This window comes from Lupinus angustifolius, chromosome LG03 (genome assembly GCF_001865875.1).
Source record: "Lupinus angustifolius cultivar Tanjil chromosome LG03, LupAngTanjil_v1.0, whole genome shotgun sequence".
Classification (NCBI taxonomy): Eukaryota; Viridiplantae; Streptophyta; class Magnoliopsida; order Fabales; family Fabaceae; genus Lupinus; species Lupinus angustifolius.
Genome location: NC_032011.1, coordinates 22663668 through 22672857, shown reverse-complemented (window position 1 = coordinate 22672857; position 9190 = coordinate 22663668). Strand labels below are relative to the sequence as shown.

The following is a 9190-nucleotide window of genomic DNA, read 5'->3' as shown; positions in this document are numbered from 1 at the left end:
AGAATATAAACATATATATTGCAAAGAGCATACAAAATGTCACATAAATATTGCACCAATTGCTGAATTTTTTCACAAATTAGGGAGCCATATGCATAATGAAATTTGCCAAGCATAAGATATTGAATTAACAAATATAATACCAAAATTTCCCTAAAGTGATAATTACCTATTTATCATATCAAGATTTTTTAACAATAATTAACTGCAAGTCCTAATTTTTTTTAACCATTTTACCATGCACGATATTAAAATTCAATATCTTATTTAAAAGGAATTAACATTTATCACTTGAAGCAAAATATTATTTGAACTAATTTCTTCCGTGCATGGTATGGGAACTCAAATTTGAATATAGGATAGCCCTATGCTTCAATTTTATCATATAAATGCAAGTCCATTTTATAAAATAAAACTAACACTAATTTAATATTTACATAAAAATATTCACCATATACTTGGAATAAAATTCAATAACTCTTGATGTTTATGGACAAAGAAGATAGAAATGGAGACTCAAAGTGGAAGTAGATGGAACGGTTTTTGAGGTCCCTTGGTGTTACAAAACGACATCCTAAGTGGTGTCCAGCACGTCGTTTCACTCCAGCCACTAGAAACAAATGGTGGAGTCATCGATGACCATGTTCTTTTTGAACTCCATACTCCTGGCAAAGCGACGTCGTTCCTTCTCAAACACACAATCTGCTTTCTCACGTGCTCAGCCAACCTTATAAACAATAATTAATGTTTTAAGTATAGATTTAATATTATACATTGACAGTATAAGTGTTTTGTACACTGTCAGTAAATTATTCATCATTGATTTGTTAATTACTATTGATTCTCAAACAAAACTAATACAAATAAATAGTGGATGATGTACTGACAGTATAAAAAACTTTACATTATCAGTAAACAAATTTTAAACTCTTTAAGTATATTAACAATTCTCAGTTTAATATTAATGTAATATCTATGCACTTAGTGTATAGACATATATACAATTACTATATTATTTAACATTTGTTTAAATTGTTTTTAAAAAATCACGATAGTTAAATATGAATAATGATTATATAATAATAATGTATAAAACTCATAAACTATTATATATCTTTCCTATTCAATATATGAGTATTTGGAGAACTTATCAATATTCATTATTAATAAAAGTAATTTAACCATTTATTACTTTATTTTTCAATTTAATGTGCCCATTTTGTATCATAAAACAGTTTGACCAAGAATAACATGTCTAAGTTTTATTTTTAAATCTCACAGTCAATTAATATTGGTAAGTAAGGTCGTCTTGTCTATCCTACTTATGTTCAAGTAATGTCCATCTAAATTAAGATAGATATGAGTATATACCCATTTTTAAATAGGCATGAAATATCATATTTTATTTATCTTAAATATGTGCATGGTGGACTTGCAGACAACTTTAAACAAAATTAAAAAAATACATACAAATGTATATACATTATTTTTACAAAATAAAGATTATATATTTTGATACAAATGTATTTATCATAATAAATAATCATACAAATGAAATAAACATATAAAATACAAATGAAATGCATATATATAATACAAAATATATATAGTACATAATTTACATACAAAATATAAAATGAATTGTATATATACATATATAATACATAAATACAAATGCATATATATAATAAGAAAAAGATAATATTTTCTCACATTTGATATATAAATATATATATAACAAGTTGAACACATTTTCTTACATTTGATAAAATACATATACAATTGCATAGTTAAAGTTCTATACTTTTTCTAATAATGTCTGCTGCCCATCTATTTTGTCCATTCGTAGACAAATATGGCAGATGGATATTTTAGGATGAAAAAAAAAATCCATTTTTCATGTGATGCTTGCCAATAAGTTCAGGCCAACACGGCCCATAAGTTTGGTTCAAATTGCATGTAGTATATACAATATATTAAACATATACCTTTGATTTTAAGGAAAAGTAGTATTACAATAACTTCTCAATAAAAAACACTAATTGCTATGATTTAAACATGAAAAATAATTTATTGTCTCAATCTATATCTTAAATCATATTTCTCATTAACGATAATGAAGAAAAAATAATGAATATTTAAAATTTTAATTGATATAACATATTTTTATTTATACGATATAAAGTTTATAACATATCTTTGTTCCTTAAGCACGTGAGGAGACTCCAACCTTACTCGAATCCTTTGATGTTGGAAATGATGTAAGGAAAGTAAGCAAGACATGATCAAAATTTGAAGGTGAAATATAAAGGAACAAACCTTAAAGTGTGTCTATCCACATTCACCTCTGGTTCTTCCACGAGAGAGTGACCCGTTGAATGTGACCTTAGTAGAAACTTCCCAAACGTTATTCTCAATTCACGTGTAGGAACTGTTTGAGTAAGAACACTAGTGTCATGTGTTAATACATTCTCCTCTGTTCCCATAATTGTACTTCTTTGTCTTTCTTCTTCTTCTTCTTGTTCCACATGTTGATGTTGCTCATTCTCTGTTTCACGGCCCCTAGTACCATGTTCATTGGACGTGAAAATTGGGGTGGCAATGACATTGTTGGCCATATCAGAAGTGAGCCTTATGTTGAAAATTATAGTACATAGAAACAGACAAATAAGAATAGTGAGTTAAAGTAGAAAACAATAATGAACAATACTTCACTACATATTTTACACCAACTCCTTTATTTAGGATTAGGGAGAAAAACTTCTATAAAAACATATCTAATAAGTCTTTCTCTACTTTCACATTTCTCTAATTACACTTCTCAAGTTCACAAATACTTCAAAAATTTAAGTAGAAGCAGAAGCACTATTTTAACAGACAAAATCACATAACATGACCGTTTTAAGATGGACAAACGGGTATGTGGGTGATCCGCTCACATTAATGAATAATTTAAAATAAAAAATAATTATAAAAAAATAAAAATAAATTAAATAAAGTAGTTGAATAGAACAAAATTTAAAAAAAAACTTTAATATTTTATATGAAGTTGATTAAATCGTATTACATCACACTTTTTCGAGATATTAAATCATATTATATCATATATTTTTTTTGAATCTTTCTTATGCTCATTGCTCGTTCGCGTTGCCCATTAGAAATGTCTATGAACTTGGCGGGAAAGCGGACTGAACAAAATAGACAAATAGACAAAATTTGCATGCCCTGCCAGCAAAAGAGTGCGGGCGAGCCCACAAGCATTGCCTAGTACATACTATAAAATTTAAAACAAATGTTAATTCTCTTATTTCTTTTAAAACAAGTGTTAATTATTTTATTTATCCTATCTCCTATATAAAATTCAATGTACCACATAACACATAATGATTCGTCATAATAAATGTCTTGAAGTATGTGTCAACTAAATCATATACTCATTTTGTACATGTGGGTACAATATATAGTTAACTATTTATCAAATTTGATATAGTTGTATGGATAGGTAAAGATAAAATTTTAAATTGTGAAATTTTAATTTACACAAACAATATCATAGATGTGACCCTAACAAGTAATGTAAGCATGATAATATGGTAATACCTTGTGCGACAAATGGGACAATTCATGTGAGAAAATAACCACACATCAATGCAATGAGGATGAAAAACATGATAGCATTTTGGAAGCAACCTTATCTCTTCATTCTCTTCAAACTCATTCAAGCACACGGCACATACAAGTGCCCCTTTGCCAATTTTAAGGTCATTCACCATAGAATATATTAGGATGGGACACTTTTCGATTATATGACGATTGCAGCTGCGGCGAAATAGTTCGGCCGCGGCTGCAATTGGGTTTAGATGGTTAATGGAACCGTATTGGTCGTTATAGGAACAATGACAAAGGTATAGTGAAAATATAGCCATGAAGACTAAGGCAGATAAGAAGGCAATTATCATGACACTCAATGAGACCTTTAAATTTTCCCCTAAGGTGAACCCAAAGGGAGGGTTTGGTTGTGTTATTTTTGCATTTGTGCAATGAAAAGTCATTATAGACATGACTAGGACTAAAAAGAGGAGTATATGTGCTTGTTTCATTTTACAAATATTTATGGGAAAGACTAGGTTGGAAAAAATTATATATACTTCAATGATTTCTTGATCTTCAAAGAGATTAATTTTTGGTTGTCAACCAAGTAGACCTATATTGGAATAAAAAAAGAGAAAAACATTAGTATGAACAATATGAACTATACAATTTGATGGTCTTAATATTTGAAAATTAAAATTTTAAGCTAGAAAAAAATCCTAATATATTTTAAAAAACTTTACCCTATAAGTGAATGAGAAGAGGGATGGGAAACTCACTTGAATAAAGGGAATTAGTCTCTTGCTATAGAAAATAAAAAAACATTGATGCACATTGAGAAAACAATGAAGGCAAATAGAATAAAATTAATAGCTTAGCTAGTTAGCATAAGCATGAGTTTGTGGAGTGAGCTATATGTAGTTGAAGCTTAGATCACACAATCAAGTGAAGTGAATAATAAAAGGATGGAAGAAAAAAAGAAGAGGGGTGGTTTGGAGGAATATATATCTGTTGTCTCATATTCTGTTTCATACGTTGTCTAATATAATTAAAAACATGTCAATTATAATTTTAATTAGCATTGTTTTTACTTCATTATAATTATCCTATAATTATGTATGAGACATAATCTGGGATATCATATCTTTGTTCGATTTAGAGTGTTAGGTGTTGGGTTGAGTAGGTGCATGGCGGTGGCAACATAAGGAAGAGCCACGAGGCAAAGTAAACATAGGTGGCGGCTACATTTGTTGTTCCAAACACATTAAATTACGTTTTAGGTATGCTTTGTTGGTATTTGGAGGGTTGGTTTTGCTTTTTTCCAGCACTGGTGAAAGTGGGGTGTAGTTATGGGATTTTGGATACAAACAAACAAACAACTATAACTCCAATATACTAGAAAAGAAAAAAATAAACTTTTAGAAAAGATATTAAGTAAACTTAACAACGTTGGTTTTGAAGTTTGAGTAAGAAAATTGGTTCTTGTGATGGATTAATGACACGTTATTAGGAGCTTTCAGTAGATTTTTTTTCTTTTCTTTTCATGTGATTCAGTATAGATGTTTTGAAAATGGTACATGTTTATAATTAATTTGGGTATTTAATAAATCTTGAGGTATGATATTTTAAATTAATAGATATAGATAGATTATAAATTTATTTGAGTATACTTATAAATTTGCTGATTTTAGATTAATAATCACATTTTTTAACTAAACGAACAATTATTCTATTTCTTTGGTTTTTCCTTCATGTGATGTGCTTATGTAAGCTTGAAAAGCGACAACATATCCTAGGAGCTCAATTTCAGGTTTTTGGAGAAACTATGGGCAGCACTGACATATTCCAGAATCATCTTTCAAACAAAGATGGCTTCTTAAGCTAAAGAAATGGATAATATATGGTAATGTGGGATACAATGTTTCTAAAAAGTTTTGTTAAAGTAAATTTTGTAAAGTTTATCAAAATTTGATGGGCTAAATTTCAGTTTGGTTATGTGTCACGAGAAGAGTACAACCTAAAATATTAGTTTATTATGTGAGAAAGTCACTCTATTGACAATGACCCAATGATAGTCTTTCCTATTTTGGCGGCTTCACTCACCTATCAGTACATTTATGTACCTTAATCGAACCTATAAGTAGTCATTTTGTGACACAACTCTAAATGAAATCATCAATTGTTAGGACTTAAGTCCATGAGTAGAGTCCAACCCAAAAAACTAGTCTATTAAATAGGAGAGTCTCATGACTTAACTAACGCATTGAGTTTATTATTCTACGTAATATAAGACTCGTAACATTACGTTATGATTAAAAGCAATGTTATCAACATAAAGAAGCAGAACCTCTCAGTACTGAACAGAAGAGTTCTTTCTTTTTTTCGTTTTGTTTGTTAGTGATAAAAATATAATTTCATTATATATAAAAAGATATAAGTATCACACAATATTATTTTTTTAATATTTATCATTTCAATACTAGAAGTAAGCGTTCTTTTTTCTTTTTTCAGTGACAAAAATATATTTTCATTATATATATATAAGATATCATCCATACTTCAAAATAAATAAGATATAGTAACTAGTTGGATAAGTTGAATCATGAACCAAGCTCTTGTTTAGTTTTGACTTTCGATTATGGTCTATAATTGTTTTAGAGGCCTAACCGGATTGAATCACTCAAAACCAGGTTAAACAGGCATGTACAGGTTAAATTGGATACTTTTCATTTGTCTCATTTATTACAATAATTAAATAATTGTGATGTATTGATGGGTTACAAATATAATGTAAATAAAAGTATAACTCGATCACTAAAACGATGACAATATACTTTACTTAATAAATACAAAATATTAAAATAATGTTACTTAACTTATGCAACACATCAACTATCTTTTATCTACTATATATATATATAAATTGTTTGGGCATATAAAATAATAAAAATGGACACTCTCTAGAAATTGACATGTGTTATTTAGGGACTCTTTTGGTAAATTTTGTAGTAGGATATATGTTACTAGCTATAATTAAATTATGATAACTAATATATAATTTTCTGGCTTTTAAAATTAATATTAATTTCATATAATATTTATTCTCTTAAATCATATGCTTAAATATTCTTCAATATTCTTATGGCTAATATTTTTCTAATATTTTTTTCTTCATTCAATCAAGTAAATTATTCACAAACTAAAGAACTCACATATAAGATTTTTACCTCCCTTCGGTCACTTAATTTTCTTTTTGTCTACCTTCCTTATAACTTCACTATGTTTAATTTTTCATAGGTAAAATTTTCACAAACCGAAGAACTCATGGGTAAAATTTTTTTAACATTTTTTCTCTCCCTTCAGTCACTCATTCTACTTCTTTTTGTCACAAATAAACATTTCCTTTCCTCAAAACTTTTCTATGTTTAATATGTTAAATGTGAATTTTTCACAAAGTGAACTCACGAGTGTTGGTACATCAGAAGTGATCGTTGCGTAACTTTGGTCACAAGTGATCAAATAGAGTACATAGAAGGAAAAACAAGAGAATTTGATAACAGAGTTCGACCAATTGCGCCCACATCTCAGGGAGCATTGAGCGGCTACCAAAATATTATTAGAGAGTAAGATTACAAGCTCTACCATACCCAAGTGCCCATGAAGTGTTTTTATTTGGTGCTTATATCTAGTGCATATAATAATAAGGAACATGAGTCAAATATATAACATTAATATTCTATTCTAATGTTAGGCAGTGTGGTACTTCATATAATAACATATTTCAAACATCCCCAACAATCTCTAAAATAGATGAATATCTTGTTCCCTAGGAAATCTATACAAGAATATCTACCTTAGCGAATATCTCACTCCACCTTGCTCAATGTCTATTTCTCTTTAACAACTCCTCCATATAAGAGTCTACTCTCATACAACATAAACCTTCCGAGTTTTCTTGACAATATTACCATTAGTCTAGGTCTTCAAACTTATAGTACAGCTTCGTGTACCGCCATCTAATGGAACATATCGCCTAGCCATCTGCTGCTAGGAAGTCTTTCGATATATGAATCCTCTACACAAAAGTTCACCAATAATCGTCATCTTCAATACTCAGTTAAACTAAACCTTGAAGCTTCCTTGGAGAGCTTCAATCGCTACCATCATTGTCTAGTCTGACAATGATAGTTCAAAATAAGTATCATACTCCACCATAATGAGTATACACATAGCACACACATTGCATCAAAGTCAATCAATGCCCATGGCACATATTTGTATCTACGCCAATGTTCATGTCACACCTTGCATCTCTACCATTGCCTATGTTACACCTTGCATCTAAGCTAATGCCCATGTTACACCATGTATCAAAGTCAACTGGCGCTTCTGTGCTTTTGTGAATCCACTAACAATTAATATCTTTCACTATAATATTACAGACACACCATTAAGATATTTCACTTCTCATCTCAAATGAGATCATTCTCTGAAAATATTGTCAGCATCTAACTCAACACCTCTATCTATGTTTCCAACTGTTGAAATTTGTTGAAAGAATGATGTTTTGAAGTGAAATGAAAAAACTCACTAGTCCCACTTGGCTTGGAGGAGAGACGTTGAAAGGCTTTATAAGCCTTAAGTTGCGGCCCAACATTCTTTTCAATAAAATATTTGTTTATTAATTAATTAATTTATTTTTTGGGGCCTTTTGTGCTTGGACCATGTGTTGACCAAGTCGACACACATGCAACAAAGAAAGAGCCATTAGAGAGTTGTTACAGGCCCCAGGCTATAAATAGAGACCCCATTCTTCTCCCCTCTTAAATTTCACCGACGCATTTTCGACAACCTTCTCCCTCTTTATTTCCATGGCATTTGAGAATTGGCACATGCAACCAAAGTGAGAATTTCAAGAACTGACATTGGTAGTCAGCATTATGGAAAAAGAATTGGCACAGGTAGCCATACTGTGTGTAACACCGCGAATTTTACGATATTGAATTATAAGATTTTATTAATATTTTTATTTATTTTATTTTTGAAAATGAATTTCTGGTAAAGAATTAGACGAAACTCTAGTTGAGTTTTAGTCTTGAAATTCTATTTCCAATTTGGTGGTAAATTTTCATGATTTTCGGAGACAGTCGGTTTCGGACCGCTGTCATGGCCAAATCTCACCCTCTACGACTCAAAAAGTGGTTTTTGAGTTCCGTAACTCGGAATCGAATTCCGTTTGCACCGTTGGCTTCGTAATTTCATTTCGAGGCAATATAGACCCTGAGTACACCCATACCTCTTTTCTAAATATTTTTCACTCGGGATGCCAAAATCCGAAATTCCAATCGAATATTGAAATCGGGCGATTTATAATACCAATCGAGTATTGGCTGATAATACTCGAGTCGGTTTATCGCACGGGTCCCCGAAGTGATTATTTCGCATTGGGATGTGAGATTTGACTTTCCATAAAGCAAACCTCACATCACTTTCTCAAATATCTCATGAGCTCATCATTAGCCACCCTAGGAGATTTTTTGTATGATTGCCTAGAGGGAAATCTGATTTCCCTTCTCTCCTTAAACCCTCACACTTCACA

The 9190-nt window shown here is 30.3% G+C and overlaps 1 protein-coding gene across 2 annotated transcripts; it reads right to left on the bottom strand.

The window, feature by feature from the left end:
- LOC109343685 (E3 ubiquitin-protein ligase ATL6-like) lies at positions 375–4513 on the bottom strand. Of its 2 annotated transcripts, XM_019582100.1 has the most exons (4): positions 4371–4513; positions 3601–4204; positions 2320–2631; positions 375–727 (listed from the first exon to the last, which is right to left on the bottom strand). In XM_019582100.1, exons 2-4 carry the CDS (start codon positions 4098–4100, stop codon positions 517–519), a joined length of 1023 nt encoding a protein of 340 aa, XP_019437645.1. In that variant the 5' UTR covers positions 4101–4204; positions 4371–4513; the 3' UTR covers positions 375–516. The 2 variants fall into 2 exon arrangements, with proteins under 2 accessions (XP_019437645.1, XP_019437646.1); XM_019582101.1 differs by having other exon boundaries at positions 4149–4512.

What these genes read in the sequence shown, in the direction of transcription:
- LOC109343685 (XM_019582100.1), bottom strand. Translation starts at nt 4,100, where the DNA reads ATGAAACAAGCACATATACTCCTCTTTTTAGTCCTAGTCATGTCTATA. An exon ending in TGTCCCATTTGTCGCACAAG is followed by an intron (nt 2,632 to 3,600) that starts GTATTACCATAT and finishes TTTCAACATAAG; the next exon opens with GCTCACTTCTGATATGGCCA. An exon ending in GTGGATAGACACACTTTAAG is followed by an intron (nt 728 to 2,319) that starts GTTTGTTCCTTT and finishes ATTGTTTATAAG; the next exon opens with GTTGGCTGAGCACGTGAGAA.